Source organism: Saccopteryx leptura, chromosome 9 (genome assembly GCF_036850995.1).
Source record: "Saccopteryx leptura isolate mSacLep1 chromosome 9, mSacLep1_pri_phased_curated, whole genome shotgun sequence".
NCBI classification, from domain to species: domain Eukaryota; kingdom Metazoa; phylum Chordata; class Mammalia; order Chiroptera; family Emballonuridae; genus Saccopteryx; species Saccopteryx leptura.
Window position 1 is genome coordinate 74,702,164 of NC_089511.1, and position 20,294 is coordinate 74,722,457.

At 34.7% G+C, this 20,294-nt stretch overlaps 1 protein-coding gene across 7 annotated transcripts in view; it reads right to left on the reverse strand.

Annotated features, from left to right (window-relative positions):
• Nucleotides 1-3,361: 3,361 nt before the first annotated feature.
• PPP3CB (protein phosphatase 3 catalytic subunit beta) overlaps nt 3,362-20,294 on the reverse strand; it is a 53,144-nt gene continuing 36,211 nt past the window's right edge. Inside the window, exons 10-15 of one of the 7 annotated variants that reach the window (XM_066348849.1) lie at nt 19,241-19,318; nt 14,319-14,345; nt 12,125-12,206; nt 11,357-11,454; nt 6,343-6,372; nt 3,362-4,967 (exon numbers count right to left, since the gene is read on the reverse strand). In XM_066348849.1, coding sequence (XP_066204946.1) covers nt 4,789-4,967; nt 6,343-6,372; nt 11,357-11,454; nt 12,125-12,206; nt 14,319-14,345; nt 19,241-19,318 — 494 coding nt within the window. In that variant the 3' untranslated portion in view covers nt 3,362-4,788. Of the gene's footprint in view, nt 4,968-6,342; nt 6,373-11,356; nt 11,455-12,124; nt 12,210-14,318; nt 14,346-19,240; nt 19,319-20,294 lie in introns of all 7 variants that reach the window. The other 6 variants (XM_066348848.1, XM_066348853.1, XM_066348852.1 and 3 more) reach the window with 6 other exon arrangements.

A 20,294-nucleotide genomic window follows, 5' to 3' on the forward strand; every position in this document is an offset into this window, starting at 1 on the left:
AATATATAGATTCAATGCAATTCCTATCATGATCCCAATTGCGTATTTCATAGTACTATAACAAATATTGCAAAAATCTATATGGAACCACAAAAGATCCTGAATAGTCACAGCAATCTTGAGAGACACAAAGGCCAGGAATCACACTACATGATATCAAACTATATTACGAGGCCATAGTAATCAAAACAGCATGATACTGGCATAAACACATAGATCAATGGAACAGAATAGAGAACCCAGAAATAAACCTACGCCTTTATAGTCAATTAACATTTAACAAAGGAGGCAAGAACATACATGGGTAAAGACAGTCTATTCAATAAATAGTGTTGGGAAAACTGGATATATGCAAAAAACCTGAAACTAGACCACCTTTCTATAACATGCACTAGATTCAATATGGATTTATTAAAACCATAAAAATCCTAGAAGAAAACATAGGCAGTAAAATCATGGACAATTCTTGTAGCAATATATTTTTTTGTGATGTTATCACCTTGAGCAGAAAAAAGAAATAATGAACAATTGGGACTACATCAAACTAAAAAAAATTTTGCACAGCAAAGGAAATCATAGACAAAATGAAAAAACCAACCAACTGAATGGGAGAACATATTTGTTAATGATGCATTTGATAAGCGGTTAATATCCAAAATTTATAAAGAACTTATAAAACTCAACACTAAAAAAAAACCAATCCAATTTTAAAATGGGCAAAGAACCTCAATAGGCACTTGTCCAAAGAAGAGATACACATGGTAATAGACATACAAAAAGATGGCCAATGTCATTATCATCAGAGAAATTCTAATTAAAGTCACAATGAGCTATCACCTCACAACTGTCAGAATGAGTATCATCAATAAATTCATAAACAACAAGTGTTGCTGAGAATGTGGAGAAAGGAAAACCCTGGTACACTTTTGGTGGGAATGCAGATTGGTACAGCCACTGTGGAAAGCAGTATGGAGTTACCTCAAAAAAAAAAAAAAAAAAGATGTAACTGCTTTATGACTCAGCAATTCCACTTCTGGGAATATATCCAAAGAAACGTGAATGGTGATTCAAAAGAATATATGCATCCTATGTTCACTGCAGTATTATTTATAATAGCCAAGATCTGGAAGCAGCTCAAGTGTCCATAAGTAGATGAGTGGATAAAAAAAGCTGTTACAGCCTGACGAGGTGGTGGTGCAGTGGATAGAGTGTTGGACTGGGACACGGAGGACCCAGGTTCAAAACCTGAGGTCACCAGCTTGAGCCCAAAGGTCACTGGCTTGAGCAAGGGGTCACTTGGTCTGCTGTAGCCTCCACCCCTCCCCCGTCAAGGCACATAAGAGAAAGCAATCAATGAACTAAGGTGCCACAACAAAGAATTGATGCTTCTGATCTCTCTCCTTTCCTGTCTGTCTGTCCCTCTCTGTGTCTCAATTAAGAAAAAAAAAAAAAAAGGCTGTGGTACATTTACAAATGGATTACTAATCAACTGTAAAAAAAGGAGAAATTGTACCCTTTGCAACAGCATGGATGGACCTGGAGAGCATTATTATAAGTGCAAAAAGCCAGCCAGAGAAAAACAAGTACCATGTGATTCCCCTCATATGTGGAATGTAATGGACAAAATAAACTAACAAAACAGAAACAAACTCATAGATAGAGAACAGACTGACAGCTGTGAGAGGGGAGAGGCGTTGCAGACCTAGATGAAAAAGGTGAAGAGATTAAGCAAAATCAAGACAAAACAAAACCCCTCATTGACATAAGACAACTGTATGGTGGTTACCAGAGGAAAGGGGGTGGGGGAGGTAGAAGATGGTAAAGGGGAAATAAATGATGATAAAAGAGGACTTGAGTTGGGATGGTGAACACACCATACACTACAAAAATGATGTATTATGGAATTGTACACCTGAAACCAATATAATTTTATTAACCAATATCACCCCGATAAAGTCAATTAAAAAATAGTTGTAAATAGTTAACAATTTTATTTGTTTGCTACCTGGAAATAGGTAACTATATACACTTCAGTTTAAATTAATGGTTTATAATGTTATTATAATTATTTTTGAAAACTATAATTAAAGTTGCTACATGGTTATATTATTATAAAATGTTGAGCAATATCTTAATTTCCCTTGATTTTTAAAAATTCTATACTAATTTTGATTATGGCAAAGACAAAAGAAATATAATGGCAGGAAAATGCAGTATTATTATTATTTTTTTCTTACTATTAAAACTCCCAATAAATTTCCAATACTACTGTAATAAAATTCTAGACAGTTAAGATTTTCTTTCAATTAAAAGTTAAGGCCTGACCAGGCAGTGGCACAGTGGACAGAATGTCGGACTGGAATGCGGAGGACCCAGGTTCGAGACCCCGAGGTTGCCAGCTTGAGCCCGGGCTCATCTGGTTTGAGCAAAGCTCACCAGCTTGGACCCAAGGTTGCTGGCTCGAGCAAGGGGTTACTTGGTCTGCTGAAGGCCCACGGTCAAGGCATATATGAGAAAGCAATCAATGAACAACTGAGGTGTCGCAACGAAAAACTGATGATTGATGCTTCTCATCTCTCTCCGTTCCTGTCTGTCCCTATCTATCCCTGTCTCTGACACTCTCTCTGTCTCTGTAAAAAAAAAAGAAAAAGAAAAAAAGAAAAAATCAATGAACTGTCACTACTGGCATTAAAATAAAAAGATATAATACAAAGTGCAAATTGTTTCATGAATCCTTTAAAAAAAAGTTAAGTAAACAGTTATTTTAACTGTTAGATTTAGGTCTATCTATAATAGGCACCGTGTCCTTTAGTGCTCAGTTACTATTTATTCCTCATGTAAATCAAGTGTTAAGTAAAAAAAAATTATTTTTTGTGACAGAGACAGAGAGAGGGACAGCTAGGGACAGACAGGAAGGGAGAGGGATGAGAAGCATCAATTCTTCATTGTGGCACCTTAGTTAGTTGTTCATTGATTGCTTTCTCATATATGCCTTGACCAGGGGGCTACAGCAGACTGAGTAACCCCTTGTTCAAGTCAGTGACCTTGGGCTCAAGCTGGTGAGCTTTGCTCAAACCAGATAAGCCCGCACTCAAGCTGGCAACCTCGGGGTTTCGAACCTGGGTCCTCCGCATCCCAGTCTGACAATATTCATTGCGCCACTGCCTGGTCAAGCAAGTAAAAAATTTTTAAAAAGCAAAATTTAATAAGACAAGAATTAAATTCATCAAATTACTATGAACTGTCCATGAGATAATATTCTCCGACGCATATATCCCAGTTCTATTAACAGGATTTTCTGACATGCATGAGAAAGTCAAATGAGACTACATCCAAATAAAACCCAACACAGAGACAGGAGCAGCGGACCATGCATGGAATTTATTGTGTGCTACTGTTTATAAAATACTCAAATAGTCCTGCACATGCATAATATTTCCAACTCGGGACAGAAGACCATACAGGGTACACTTTCTGGCAAACAAAACAATAGATGGTTCCGCTGCCTGGAGCTCTGAGTTGTATTCCAAGGCATGAGGAAAGCAGGCCACCAAAGTAAAGGGAAATAACAAACTACAGTGGCAATCAATACAGATCAATAATTGTGAAAAATCAGCACATGGTTCCATTTAGTTTAACCAAGCAATTCTGTAACTATCAAAAGAAAATATTCAACATGCAGTCTTGACTTTTATGCCTCCACTAACAACTGAATGAGTAAATAGAACCACTGTTGCTTCTATGTTGCATTACTTAATCGAAAACACTTCCAGAACATTTAAAATTTCCTTTGCATCAAAACATAAAAATGATAGAAAGCCAGCAGCAAATCACCCTGCTGGCTATTTAAGCAACTTGAGTACTCACAACTAAAATTTCTCCTAACATCTAGGTAACCTACACATGTTGTTCCTGTACATCATAGGTCTATATATTAAATATTTGCAGAATGAAAACATGCATACATAAAATACATCAAGTTTTACAGACATGATTTGAATTAAAATTTACTTTAACAACGTACAAACTTCTCTTAGAGTATCTTAAATGAGTAATTCTGTAATTCTTCATAATTTTGAAATTTTGAGGTTTTTCTCTTAAATCTCTGGGGTATAAATCTCAAAAGATCTGGGAAAACAGATTCTAAATTAGTTTTTGGATTTGTGTTCAAGTAAAGAGTCTGTCTAGAAATAGGTTATGAATTGATAATTAAAAAATACCAAGACTATATTACAGAATTAGCCACATTTAAGAACTATAGACCTGAGGTCAGCATTTTTTATAAACACCAACAGGGTTTCTCAGCATTTGCCCACAATTCAAAATACAGCTTAGTAACCTTGGAAATGTATTTTAAGACCATGCTAATTCACCCTTTAAAGACATTTCATGGGGGGGGGGGGAGTCCACTATAGCTCTTAGGATTGCATTTGAAGTTATGGTTGGGAAAAAAAGTCTAATTCTACTGAAGGGAAAAAGAAATCTCATTTGTAAACTTAAATGTGTGAACCACAAGCATAAATGGAGGTACAGTGGCCCTCCACTGGAAATTGCCCCAAGCCCCTTGCTCACTGCTCTCCACCTTGGCAGCAAAGACCCAATCTTATCAGATAGCACATGTCCCAGGGCCCTCAAGCCTCCTCCAGGAAGGGGGTTGGGGTCTCAAAAGCACAATGGTTTCTCCAGAGGGACTGTGACATTTACAGTCAACTTGGCAGACCCCTCAAGCTTCTCGGGTAATCTGTCCATTTGGGGCCCGAGATGTGAGAGTCCCTGGGAAGCTGTGGGTCACTGGGCACTATGGTTGCCAGTCCCGTGGTTCTCAGTGGCATGTGCGGTGTTCAGAGAATTGAAACCATCTGGCTGTACAGCATCTTTCCGGGGTGGCATTCTCTCATTGATCCTATCCAAACCCTTTGCCTCTTCAAAACTGCAGATTCTATGTGGTGGAGAGAATCCTCGTATTGCTTAACAAAATGCAAATTTGATAAGTCAGTAATTGAAAAACATTTGAGATTTTAAAAACATAATTAATGATTTTTAAGAAGACATTAGTTATGTGCAGCAACATTTAAATCTTACTTTAATAGAATCCTATCCCCATTCCAGACTTCCCCTTAAAATGTGAAATATTTAAACCTAAATATAACACGACAGCATCATAGATGACAAGTGTTAGCGTAGCCTTTAAAAAAACAACAACACAAAAAAAACCCCTCCCCTGCCCCCAAAATTAACCTCCAGACAATGGCCACAGGGTCTCAATCTGACTTCTACTATATCAATTATTTCCTACCTCAGACCCAAAGATCACCAGTAACTATTACAGTAAGGCAGCATTAAGAATAGGGACAAGTGAGGAGGCTAAACAAGGTTAGTCCTCGATATACAAATTTGTACAAACAGGTGGGGAGGAGGAAGAGGTAAAGTTAAAATTTAGCAGATAGGAACTATTTGGGAGGTCAAGGCATCATCACTCCATCACCACCAATATGAAAATAAAAAGGTAGGAAATGCCTCCAGGAGATAGATCTGTATTTGGCTGATAGCAAAAAAGTATTTATAGTTTTATAATTTAGGAGACATAATCTTTAATTCACTGGCCAGTCACTGAATGTTTTTGGGAAACCCAAATAAAAATAAATGGCAATTCTCCTCTGACTGTTATGGTTTATCATTCATTTTATTTGGAATGGTGTATCTTAAAGTATTAAAATGTGCATAGAAAAGATTTCCATACTATTGGTTATAATCTGGTTCCTTCAATATGTGCAACCTGGGACTGTGCACGTGAACTAAATAAATGGTTGGGCAGCAAAGCATTTAGCAATATGTAACATTAAGCCAATACATGATATACATGAACATATTATTATCAGCAAACACTAGCCCAAACTGCAACAACAAAAAAAATCAGTGACAGCTTCTGCACCCTCAGGTGAATTACTGAAAATGAATAAAACCAAAACTCAAGCCTATATCTAGACTAGGTATAATTTAGGAAAAAAATAATCTGACTAGCACAGAATCATGCAAAATATAGATCTTCACATGAAACTTTAAATGCTATAATATTATGACATGCTGGTACCCTAAAGAATTCAGAACACTAAATGCTAGTTGGAGACTATATTATAAAAAGGCACAACCAGATTGTCACTTATGAAAATCAGTCCTTGTAATTAAAAAAAAGAGAGAGAAAGAAATGTGACAAACTTAAGTCAGTGAATCTGATTCATCTTGGGCTGTGCAAGCTAGGAGTTAAGACACACCCACAGGACTTTCTCTGATGCCCACCCACACACCACAGATCTCTGCCCAGCGCAAGGACTCTGGTCATACCTTTTTCAGCCTCAATAGCCTCAACTGTGGCTGTACAGAAGTGAGCAGAGGCATGCAAAATGAATGAGAGAGATGAGAAGGGTCATATTGTACAGCAGAAAAGGCAATGATCACTTAAAATATCACAGTATCCCATACTACATCATTTATAATTTAACATAATCGTACCCATATTAGAGAGCCCCATCCAATCCCCCAATTCCTGACACAGCACAGTTTACACACAACACTATGACAACATGGCTCAGAGCACAGAACACACAGACCTACTGTAAACACTGACACCTCAACACCCATGCATAAGCACTCTGGTATTAATTACCAATCTTGAATTTAGTATTCTGATGGCCTTAGAATTTTCCAACATGTTTATCATATTATATCCACCACAATCACAAGAAAATTCTCTAGGGAGAAATTATGATGGTAGAATGGTAGCAGAAGAACAAACAGGAGATATTTTTTTTTACATGTTTTTTTTTTTTACTTTTTTTTTTTCATTTTAGAGAGGAGAGGGAGAGACAGAGAGAGAGAGAGAGAGAGAAGAGACAGAGAGAGAGAAGGGGGAGGAGCTGGAAGCATCAACTCCCATATGTGCCTTGACCAGGTAAGCCCAGGGTTTCAAACCGGCGACCTCAGCATTTCCAGGTCGACGCTTTATCCACTGCGCCACCACAGGTCAGGCTAGGAGATTCTTTACTTTCATGTCTAACTGAAATAATACTCATCACCAGTTGGTTCCCTAAGATATAAACTAGAAAAAGTCAGCAACGTTTTTCCTGTTGCTTCTGATCATAGGACAAAGCATTAGCTGCAAAAGTGGGTATGGCTACAATGAAATTTAAGGGCAGTACTTAACAAGTTACTCTAAGTAGAACAGTTCTGTAGCTCTGTTCTTTGTGGGTAACCTAAAAGGACACCCCTTTTCTACTAGGAACTTCCCTTCTTTTCTAATACTGGTGTTCCAAATATCTAAAGATATTAACATTGAAAGCCTTAAAAAATCCACTTATGTTCAGTTTATCATGAACTCAAATCTGCCTCAGGTACTAACAACCTGTATTCTCAAGTAAATGCAGAAAAAAGGCTACTGAACATCTCAAAGCCAGCTACAAACTAGAGAGGATTCAAGAGATAGAACTGAGGTCTTAAAGGAAATAAATCCTAGTTATTTCATGATATGAACACACATATAGGTCATATAAATAAGAAATCCATTCTTGGTAAAGCTTGTCTCTGCCCCATATAGAGAATTTCAGCATATTTAGTAACACGTTTTATAGACAAAGATTTCTTTGGCTCATTTCTGAGTTCAAATTGTATAAAGCACTCACATTGAGAACCAAGACCAAAGATTGCAGAGGACAATACTGCCTGACAATACTGTCGATTCTCCATTTCATGCAAAGTGAACACACTCAGAATATTTAGAACAATAATGCCCCACCCTTTCTAATCTGCTTCTTCTTCAATAAGGCAAATTAGAATAATTATTCCTGAAACAACCTTTTAGCAGTACACAAGGCTTAGAAATGAATTTTATCCCAAAGTTATTAATGTGAAAGAACATTAATGAATCTAAGGAATTAAGTAGACTAAATTAAAAAAGCTTCATGATCTCAACCGGATAGTAAAATGAATTGGAGAGCCAAAAGGAGCAGGATGAACACTGAATAAGGGAAGAATTAATTCTCCTTAACTATTAAATATTATAAATAAAAGCAGATATACTTATTGTATACCAGTGTACAAATCATTTATAAAATCTAGCCCTGTACATTTGGAAAATACTCTTGGAATCTGCTAAGACAGACAACTGGCACATCTCTACTTGATCAGCCCTGGAATACCTACTCTTCAAAATGTGGACTACTTTCTTTATAATTTAGAAATTGAGTGGGGAAAAAATGTCAATCAGAATATTTTTAGAGTTTGTAGTAACAAAAGTCATTTTATACTAAATATTTTATAACTTGTATTATATATGGTAATTAAAATAAAAACATCACTATAAGAATTATCTATTTCAGTGCATCAATAGTTTATTAATAAAAATTTCAAATCATGAAATGACAATATACTTTTGAAATCATTCTATGTGGTTTTCACTTGGTATGTAAAAGCATTTTCTAGGTCAAATAATCTTCTCTGTCCTTTCCTGAGGCCTCTAAATGCTCCTAAATCCTTTGTAGAATACAAAGTAGCTATCATACTCAAAACTGCATACCACTGTCAAACTTGAATACTTAGAATTAAAAGGTCATTTGAAACTTAAACATTAAAGTGGAAAGAGATCTGATAATTGTGAAAATCTGAAAGGGACTTTTTTTTCTGTTTTCAGTTTTATAGGACATCTTGACATGGCCTTAATGAGTTTAAATATACTGCTGTCTCAAATTGTGTTCCACAATATTACACAAGATAAATGATCAAGAGGAATCTGATATTACTAAAATAAAGATGGCCACATATTTTCCCATATAGGTCTTGGTGAAGGTAGCAAGCAATACAGGGCTAGTTCCCAATAAATTTCCATAAATAAAATGCACATAAAATATGAATATCAAATACTATTCCAACAGAGTTGTGCAGTTTGTAAAAACACTTGAGAACTAACATAAATTAACTTTAAAGTTACTGAGAAGACAATCTTTACTTTCTGACAATAAAACTGAGGACTTAGAATTTAAAAACTTTCTTTTTGCAATACTTAATTCTCAGTTATTCACATCAGGAAACTACTAAAATTTAAAACATTAAATAAATTTTTAAAAAACACAAAGTTGCAGCTTTTGTATGAGTTTATTTGTTTCAAAATAAGAAAATCATTTCAACCAAATGGTCAAACCACACTATCAAAAGCCATAACTGGCAGAACTAGGGAGCTAGCTAGTTTCCCAAATTGGACCCCTTAAGCTCAGCACCATGCAGTAACTCACTCTATGCTGGGAATGGACAGTCCCTTTGTAAAGTTGTCTTTCAAACCTTCCCTGCAGTTGGGGGTGATTTCAAAGTTGAAGACTGAGCTTCAGGCTGCATGCAAATTAAAAATAAATAGAAGTGCTGAGCTGCCAACAAAGCATGTAATAGCAGATGCTAATTGTGAAATCTGAAAGAAAGGTTTATTGTGGAAACATTGTAAAAGTAATAATATATCCAAGAATAACTGAGTGACAACTGTAGTGTAGATTTATTTAAGTATGAGAACTTTTCAGTTTTCTTTTCTGAACAAAGAGGAGGAAGGATATGACATTTATCAAGCTATTAAAATTCATCTTTTTTTCTATTAACATTGTTGCAAGTTTTATTAAATTCAAGATCTTACTGAGTTTAAGATCTTAATTTGTTTTAATCAAATTCTTTTAAGCTCATTTTCAAATGTTTACAATATAATAAGAAAAAAAGAGGGCAAGGAATATAAAGAAAATAACAGAATTAAAAAAGAATAAAAAACTAAAATCTCATTCAGAATAAAAATTACAAACTATAATTTTAAAATATAAGTTGTATTTCTCTGGCAGCGGTAGTAGCAGACAATAACAGTAACATAAAATAGAACATGAATAGGCTACAAGTAGAAATTATTTGTCTACAGGATCTATTCTATTCTATCCTATCCTATTCTATTTATTTATTTATTATGAGACTGAGTGAAATGAAATTTGAAAAGTCAACCTAATAAAATTTATTCAAAATTAAATTTCTTCTTTTTGTATTTTGCTTTAAACACTTACTAATTATAGCACAAAAAAAAAACACAAAACCTGTTAATCATGACTAAGGAAAATATCAGATCTGTTGCTGTCTGTTTTAATAGAGCAATGACCCTTGGAGGGTTGTCAAAAGGGGCTACAATAAAACATAAATTAAGCTTCATATCATATTTTTTTTGCTTTCTAACCACAAGGGAAAGAAATCTAGACTTTGAGTTACTGTGCATAGTCTCTAACATTCACAACACTCTCCTATTTAATCTGTAATGGGCTTTCAAAAAGTTAACCTAGTATTTACACAAATATTTACGCCAAAAAAAGTTATGTGTTTTTTTAAATATAAAATATTCAATGAGCCAGATTACAGGAATGCTTTATGTATAATTCTTTTTATTTTCATGCAAAATAAAGGCACACTTAATAACACCCTTTCAAATTTGACTTACAGGATTTAAATTCAACCTCTTATAACAATGACTTAATATCTAATGTTACATTCATATTCAGAATGCACAAAATGCAGCAACAAATGCAGCAAACCTCAAAACAAAGTGCTACAAAGTTGCTTCTGCATCAAAAGACAGGTAAGTGTCTGATAGAGTAATTTAACATATTTGTATAGACATACAGCTAACCTAAAGAAAGACAGATTTAGGAAAGCAACTACAGCTGCAGAGGAAGGAAAGAGCACATTATAGACAGTCAATTATACATAGAACATTTGACAAACACCACAGAAAACAAACTTTGGCATCATTTACCAAGGTACAAAGCCTTGCACAAGTCTTTTGGCAAGTTAAGTGCATAAGTAATGTTCTGGGGCCCAAGCAGATTGTTAATTCTAAAATTTAGTATCTTAATTAAGATAATAAAAGCATACTCTAATACAATTACATAAATTAAAAAAATAAAAAATAAGAAACTTGAAATTACATTTCCATTTTAGTAATATGATATGGTATATCCTAGATTCACATTTTGAAACTGGGGCTTTTAAAAGAAAAGGGTGCATCAGACAAACGAAAAAATACATTACGATATGAGCTGCTCCCATATCATTTCATGAAAAGCTGAGAGACTGACCATTATTTTCAACTGAAATGAATACCCAATTCTATCAATTTTCTGTCCTGGTCAGGTTATTAATCAGACACTACCTATGATAGAGTATCTGTGTCAGCTGCTGAGACAGAAACTAAAAAGGAGAAGGAATTCCCTGCATGCATTATGTGTATTGTTAGCAAAAGAGTGAGATGTGCCCCAGTCCATCTGAGGCACAGCAAGTTGCATAACATCATTACCACTTTGCAGGGTCTGCCGTCCGCCAGCCAACACTCCACTAGGCAACATCCCTGTGGGAGTCAGGCCCTTGAGTGTTAGCACACTTTCACTCTCCTCCCTATAGCAGAAAGACAGAATAAACATCAGAGACTTCCAATAAATACTTAGTTTAAAATAGGCATTTTTCCATATTCTAAATGTTTCAGATAGGAGGTTGTACCTTACAACTGAGGTATATATTGTTTTTCCTGAAAAGCTTTATTAAAAAAATATATGTTAAGATTTATCAATGGGCATTACACAATTGAGAAAATATGGTATTTTATAGCCTTCAGAGGTCAAATGTCTGATGTAATAAGTTTTGCAAACAAATTTTAAAGGACTGATCCACTCATGTGCACCCTTAAACCTGGTCTTCCTGAATGAACCCCAAGAAGACAATTTGTGGCTCTAAGTAAAGGGACTTCCCATACAGATGAGCAAGTTCATCAGGAATATTCTAAAAGTACCCTCTTCCTTCTTATCCTGCTCTAATTGTCAATGTGTAGACCTAGTACTTTCATAACAGAAGGACAAGAGATACCGAAGGTGAACAATAATAATCACAAGGGTGAAAAACCCTAGTTCAAAGGGATTTGTGTTCCCCTCTTCAATGTATATATGTTGAACTTCTTTATAGAAAAAATGCTAATGTATTGCTTTTAGATGTCAAACAGGACATTGCTTGCTAACAAAGTATAACAAGAGTAGTTTCTATGAAACAAATAATTAGGAAAATATATCATTACCTGAGAACAGAGAAGACCCTTGCCATCTTGCCAATTGCTCGAATTTTGTTTCTTATGATTTCTTTCCGGGCTGCAGCTGAACCTACTTTCAATGGAATAAATAAAGACTCAAGTTTAGGGCATTCACACTTGCACTATTCTATTAGCCTGCTCCACACTCATCTGAACCAACACCAAGCCCCCTGCCATCAGCTCACACGGAGAAGACTAGATGAACTCATGCCAAAAAGCTTCTCACTCCTTCAATGTTTAGTTCAGCATTGGTCTTACAGTGGGATCTGATACAGATGCAAATGAAAAGTAATCCATAAACTTTATGACTTCACACTACTGACTCATCAGTAAAATGGCAATGGAAAGGAAACTATAGCCCAACCTGTACTACAAACCAGAGGACAAAAAAATGATAACAACCTTATCGTCTTTAATTCTTATGAGAGCCAATGGCATGCAACTAACAAAAACTGCTAATAGCCTACAGTTTTCTGTTTAACTGTTAGAAAAGCCTTTGACATGCAGGCTGGAAATATTCCATCATACTACAACAAAATAAGCTTACTTGCTCTCTATAAATAATGGTATAAAGTGACTACTATGCAGGTGACCCAGAATTAAGGGCCATACCAGCATTTCAACAACAATGCACATCTCAATCTTGTGAATAAGATATCTTCTAAGGTCATGCAAATATATACAGCTCTTGCATCTGTAGGTGAGTATGACATGAAAGGTGAACAATAAGAAGACTCCCTAAAAACATAGCTAAAGGATCAGTAATACTTCATTGTCTTTTTTTTATATAATTTTTGTAAGAGTTTGAGCCAAAACTGAGGACGACTGCTGGGGAGCAAGATTTCAAATGCTCTCTAATGCTTCATTTCTAAAGGGTTAGCTGTGCTGCCTATCACTGATACAAACGAGAATATACCAAAATAACTGGATCTTTAGCTGATAAAACATTCAAAGGTTATCTTCCTTCCCTTTGCTTCCAGAAAGAACAACAATCTCAGTCCAATCATCTCATAGATAGCAACTAGAATCACTCTGGATCCAAGAGTGTGGTGTCTTAGAACTGTGCTTCAACATGATGAAAACACACATATGGAAGCACCATGGCTGAGGAGAAGATTAAGGAAAGGCTAAAGACACTTGACCAAAAGGGGCCTTAGGTATACAGAGGTCTGAACAACCATATTCTTCTGGGCTAGAGCATCTCATTTAAAACTCAAGCATCCCACAAATATATATAATTAAAAACTAAGATGATGACAGGACCTTATTGCAAGGAAACAGAAAAAGAAATCCAATTTCAAAGATAAAAACAAAAGACATATTTTAGAGAAAACAGGCTCCACGACTATGTTTATGGTGCTTTAACAGGTAATATACTGTATCAGTATCACGACACCACACAGGTATTTTTAAGATGAAAAAAAAAATCTAAGTTTCCAAATCATAGAATATTAGAATTTGAAGAAACATTAAAGATACTGCAAAGTTCAATCTCCTCATTTTATAGACAAACTAAGTTTACTAAGTATTTTGTCCAAGGATATAAAGTAAATCTGATTCTCCTCAAATAAATTAATATAAACCTTTTGTTTTAAAATTGACAATTTTTTTTAATTGACAATTTTTTTAAAAAATAGCTAGGAGAGGAATACAGAGATGAGGAAAGATGGCTGTAATGGAGTAAATTAATATTTTCAGTCTTAATTTATATAGCTGTAAAACTGAATGCTAGGTAAACTATACTGATTTCAAATATAAAAATTCCCTGGTATATAGAAACACTGTACAAATCAGGATTTTAAATCAGTCTACAAACACATCATGCATAATATTAAAGTAAATGTCCACAGTAAAATTACTTTGGGGGAATAGACAGACAATCAAACACCCCTAATCATGCAGGGAAAAGTACAAAACATTACAAATAAGCAAAAGAATGAAATTTAAAAACAAGAGGAATGAAAAAGAGGGAAAAATATTTCCATGCACAGAAAGACAGACATCTTGGAATATGACTTCTAAAAACATCAAATTCTAACTTAGATAAAACTTAAAACTGAATTTTCACAAGGCCCAAAAGGACTCTGCATAAATAGTACTCAATGAATGTGCTAACTTACATGACATGAGGATAACTTATGAAGTCATATTTCAAAACAATGTTACTCTGTCTGGTCTGTACCTTTTTTATTGCCATATATGAGCCGTTCTTCAGATGGAGAGTCCAGAAAAAAGGAAGTGAATGATGGAGAAAAGGTGGTTGAGACAAATAAAAAGATAGAGATTTAACTTGGCAGTGGTACTGAAGAATGAATGTAGAAAGAGAGAAAAATGATGGCCCTCATATTTGAAATTTGAAAAATGTAGTACTGTAGGATATAGTGAATAAGAGAGAGATGCCAGTGTATAGAGCCCTAAAGGAAAGATTTCTTAAAAGGTATGTGTTCAGAAGAAATTATGGACAGAATGACTATAATATTTGATGAAAGTAGACAAATTAGGGACAAATATACACATGAAAACACATAAGACTGATAAGACTGTGCTAACACAATCGCACATTTATATTGATACCCCTAAAGAAATGTATCACCCATGGAAGTATGTTAAGTGAAAGGTAATGATACAAATATGATACAAACTCATGTGGTTCTTCAAGGACACCAACATCTGCAAAATCTGTAGTATATACAGAGAAATGTAGGTAACTTTATAAACTATCTCAGTGGAATACCTCACCCAAGCCCAATAAAGGAAAGACTAAGCCTCCCGCACTCCAAAATAAAAAGAGCACACAATTTCTTGAACCTGAATTGTAGAACTTTTGCACATACTCAGGATCAATAGTATGTGCTTTCCATTTTTAATAGAATCTGGGAATTTGAGGAACATCTTTTTGTAGAAATAGTAACAGGCTATTTCAAAGCAAGTGATAGCTTTAAGAGTAGGCAGCAAAGATGTTTCATTTGGGCTTTCCATATCTTCCATTCTAATTCTGAGTGAGATACATGATTCCATTATAGGAAATGCAAAGTTTTAGTTTAGTGAAACTATAGCACATATGGATGATGTATTTCCTTTACAAAACTCAAGCTAAAAGATAAATATCTAAAACCAAGAGTATGCATTCTAAATATCACAGAAATCAGTGATCAAATATTCTTTAATGATTAAATAATACCTCTAAAAAGAAGGCTATGTGCATTTATATATGCAATGTTTATGCAAATATTTGCCTTTAAAAATAAGCCCACTCATACATTAAATATCATCATACTTAAAACCAAAGAACATCACTTAAGAACGAAGAGAATCTTATTTCTCTGCTCAACTTCAAACCTGAATATACAAAAATTACTCTTTCCTTCCTGTCACTGGGAATCTCCAATCTTGTTCTCTTCCTTTCTGCAGAGAAAATCTAAACCCACTTCATTGGTTAGAGTATCGCCCCAACATGTAAAGGTTGCCATTTCAATCCTAGTCAGGGCACATGCAAAAACAGACTGATGTTTCTGTCGCTCTCTTTCTCTCCCTTTATCTCTTTCTGAAATCAATCAATTAAAATATATATATATATATATAAAAAAGAAAAGCCTCCACAGCAATCCCCACACCAAGTTTTCTCAGTCAGATTTCTCCCCAGGCCCAGTCCATTGGATGGCTCCACTGCTGAGCAGAAAAAGGAGGAGAGGAGAAAAGGTACACTATCATGGTAAAAGGAAAGAAGAAAAGATGAACCGAGTTATGGGGAAGAAATGAGGAACTATAAATAAGGGAAATAAACCTAGTTCCAGTACTCTTTTCCCTACCCCAGCCCAGTATCTATCCTAATTCTCTCCCCTTCCTCAATGTTCTCCCTCCCCTAAACCACTCTCATTCCACTGTGCAGACTCTCAGACCCATAGCTTCTTAAAATTTTCACAGAGTCCTAGCTCCTAATGCTTTGGTAGCACAAGGGTAAAGAAATGAGGAACTCAGTATATTTGCCCACTGAAATACTGTCATAAATAGTGCTACAAATTTTTTAAATTACTTAAGAGTGGGACAGAACTTTCATCCTTTCTATTCCCTCAATCTATAGATGAGAAGAGCCTGAGAAACGTTAGGCAACTTTTCGAAGATATACACAGCTAGTATAATGGCAGCACCAAGACACTGAATCTTTGATCCTTTCCACTAAACTACACTGCCTCTTTAATAATCAAATTGATTTATCCCTGGAGTGTAATGATAGAACAAGTACGTAAATAAGCATATTTATCACTGATAGGAAAAATATTGACATATTAAATCTCATTAGAAAAACTATAATAATATTTTATATTTATTCCTGGTTGAATCCCCAAAAATGACTCAATGTCTGTATTCATATAAATCATGGGTACTAGACTTAACAAGGAAACATTTTTCTTTTTATTATAGGAAGAAGGCTAAAGCATTAACTATCATTGCTCCTATTTAACATACTATTAGCAATTGATTCAGTTTTTTTAAAAATAAAAAATAAAAGGTGAAAATATAGAAAATAAATAATATCAGCCTTATGCAAATGATATTTTAAGTTAAGAAAACTAAAATAAAAATTACCATAGGAAATAAATTTTTTAATCCAAATGCTGAACATAAGATAAACCCACAAAGATTTACTTTATACACAGAAAATATGAAGATACCAGTTACAACAGTAATAAGATAATAAAATACTGAAGTATTAATTTAACTTGGTAAGAACAGATTTTTTCCAAAGAAAAACTATAACTTTAAATAATTATATACTAAATATATTAAATGGCATAACTATAGTAAATGAACTAATTATATAGAGTAACCTAACCTTGGCCCTGGCTGCTTGGATCAGAGGTAGACCATCGGCCCAGCATGTGGAAGTCCCGGGTTCGATTCCCAGTCAGGGCACACAGGAAAAGTGCCCATCTGCTTCTCCACCCCTCCCCCTCTCCTTCCTCTCTGTCTCTCTCTTCCTCTCCAACAGCCAAGGCTCCATTGGAGCAAAGTTGGCCCAGGCGCTGAGGATGGCTCCATGGCCTCCGCCTCAGGTGCTAGAATGGCTCTGGTTGCAAGGAAGCAACGCCCTAGATGGGCAGAGCATCGCCCCCTGGTGGGCATGCCAGGTGGATCCCAGTAGGATGCATGTGGGAGTCTGCCTGCCTTCTTGCTTCTAACTTCAGGGGAAAAAAAGGATGCTAACCTTAGTTTAAAAAACTAAGTATTACTTTTTCAAAAAACATCCTAGATTTAGACATAGATTTAATGTAATACCAATTAAAACTACTACATATACCACAGAATTTGGGAAATTAACAGAAAAATTTATCTAAAGATATTAGTGGGCTATGTACCAAATATTATTTGTCATTATATTAATACCTGTAACATTATTAAGTATGTACTATTATCTTCATTTGGAAGATAAGAAAATTCAGGCTCAGGAAGATTAAATAACTTGCCTGAGACCACATAGCCACTATAAGGAACAGGAGAAAAAAATACTTAACTAAAATTATTTAAAAATTGTATGGAAAAAGACAAATATGATGAAACATGTTAGAAATAAAAACTGCTACACAAACATGAAAAAGAGAGAATTAAAATAAGGAAAAATAAGTATTATTCAGTAAAATTTACTACCCAAAACAAAACAAAAGAAAAATTGATACAAATAATTTCAGTTAACAAGCCAGAGTGAAAAAAGCATATCTCTGCCTGGCACCAACAGATGGCAATAGCAGACACTTGCACACAGTCACTTTGAACAAATGGGCTTATAATAGGGTTTAAGAATAGAACCTGTTTGTAAGTAGAGAAATGTCAAAATAGTTTTGACTCAGACTTTATTTGATAAGAGGCCAATTGAAATGAACAGTTTACACAGTTGGAAAGTAGACAATAATTTGTTTCCTTAACATCAAGGAAATGTAAATTAAACTAACAGTAATTCCCTACTATATAGCCACCAAGCAAAATAAGAAAAATAAGCAAAATCCAATGAAGTGGGCCTGTGGAGAAAGAGATCTACGGATTTGTTGCTGGAAGCACTTCATATTGGTCCAATTCTTCTGCAAAGTAATCTGGCAATTCATAACTAAAATTTATATTCTTTAACTTTGTAATTCTCTTCTAGAAATTTATTCTAAGAAGAAAAACAGAAACTACTATACAAATGTTTATTGTATGTTATTAATAAGATTAAAGCTACCCAAATGTCAAACAATGAGATTAACTATGAAAATTATTGTATGTTAATATACTTGGAAATATGTAGCTATTAAGTTTTACCAACATGTAAACCATGTTTTTAATACATGAAAAAGTTTACATACTCATTATAACTACAAGCAGTATGCTACAACAAAGATGTGAAGGGCATATAGAAGAAAAAGTTTTCAGTTTATAAATTGTTTATACCCTTGTTTACTCAGTTAATTAAATTTACATAAATATTTATATTTAAAAGTTTTAAATAAAAATTTCAAAAAATAAAAAGAATTTTGTTTCTGTGATCTTAATTTATACTATAAATGTACATTAGGTACATAAGCTGGTTGGCTTCCATAAAAACTAACAACTGCATAAACTTTGTTTCTATGAAAAAAATGCTTTCTGAATCTCAAATTAAACTAATAAGTGGATTCTTAGAACACAACCACTTATAAGTTGGGACAGCATATTTGTGTTTTTAGAAAGACATAGTAACAACATTGGGAGTTCAGTTCTGTTTCTGGTACACTAAGCAATACTGTACCAATGGAAGAAAAAGCATTTTTTTTTCCTCCCTTCTCTCAGCATTTTCTATATTCATGAAGAACCACATCCTTTTATACCTTCAATTTTCCTTTCCTTATGTTCTTTCCTCCAAATTTCTCCTTCCCCCAAATTCATCTTCTTCCCCATACAGAGAAAATGAAACTCACTAAAATTATTTTAAAACCTTAAAATAAATACTATCTGAAAAAGTGACTGTCACTTATCAAATAGCATAGTCATTTGAGAATAATGACTATACTTTGCAAAACAGTATGTACTAAAGCTGGGAAGTTAAATAATACCATTTCACAATAGAACAAATAGTAAAATGAATAATCATACCATCAAACTGGTCTTCACCTTCAGTCATCAGTTCATCATCAGAGCAAATACTCAGAACATTTACCAACATTTCTGTCACTATTCAAAAAAAAAAGTTACACATTACTGACCTGTATTCAACTGTCTGTGTGGATATATATATATATATATATATATGACAACTATTAATATAAATGGTCAAATGATTAACCCAGAAGACCAACATATATGATAGCAAGAATGATGGAATTAAAATATATAAAGGCTTTTGCCTGACCAGGTAGTGGCACAGTGGAGAGCGTTGAACTGGGACTCAGACGACCCAGGTTCGAAACCCCGAGGTTGCAAGCTTGAGCACGGGCTCATTCAGCTTAAGCGCGGGGTAACTGGCTTGAGCATGGGATCACAGACATGACCCCATGTTCGCTGGCTTGAGCCCAAAGGTCGCTGGCATGAGTAAGGGGTCACTCGCTCTGCTGTAGTCCCCCCCCCCCCATTAATAAGAAAATACGGTACAGCTCCACTATTGCATAAAAGTCCCAGGACTTAATCTTTTTAAATCTGGCTCCAACATCTTTCCTGAAACTTAATTCTTAAAATTACTAATGACTACCTAACAACCTGAATTCTTTCTTTGTTCTTAGGCTTAATCCATCTTTACCATTCTATTGTATATATTTTTTCCTTGATTTCCAGAATTCTACTTGTATGGTCTTCCTACTTTTAGACTATTTTCCCCCCAAATTTGGATATTCTGAAGATTCTCTGTGCAGCACTATTCTTTTTATATGCTCAAATTTCTTGGTGATTCTATTTATTACCATATAGTAGTTTAAAGTACCACCTTTTTGAAGATGATTCCAAATTCTATATCACAAGTCTTGACCTCTCTTTCAGAGTATGGGTTTCCTTGCTGGTTTTATCGGCAACCATCTTAAACTATTGGTATATTGTCTGTTTCTCCTACCAGAATGAAAGCTTCATGAATGCAGGATATTGTTTTGTTTGCCACTGTATCCCCAGAGCCTAGTACAGTGTCTGGCACATAACAGGCATCCTATAAATTATCTGACAA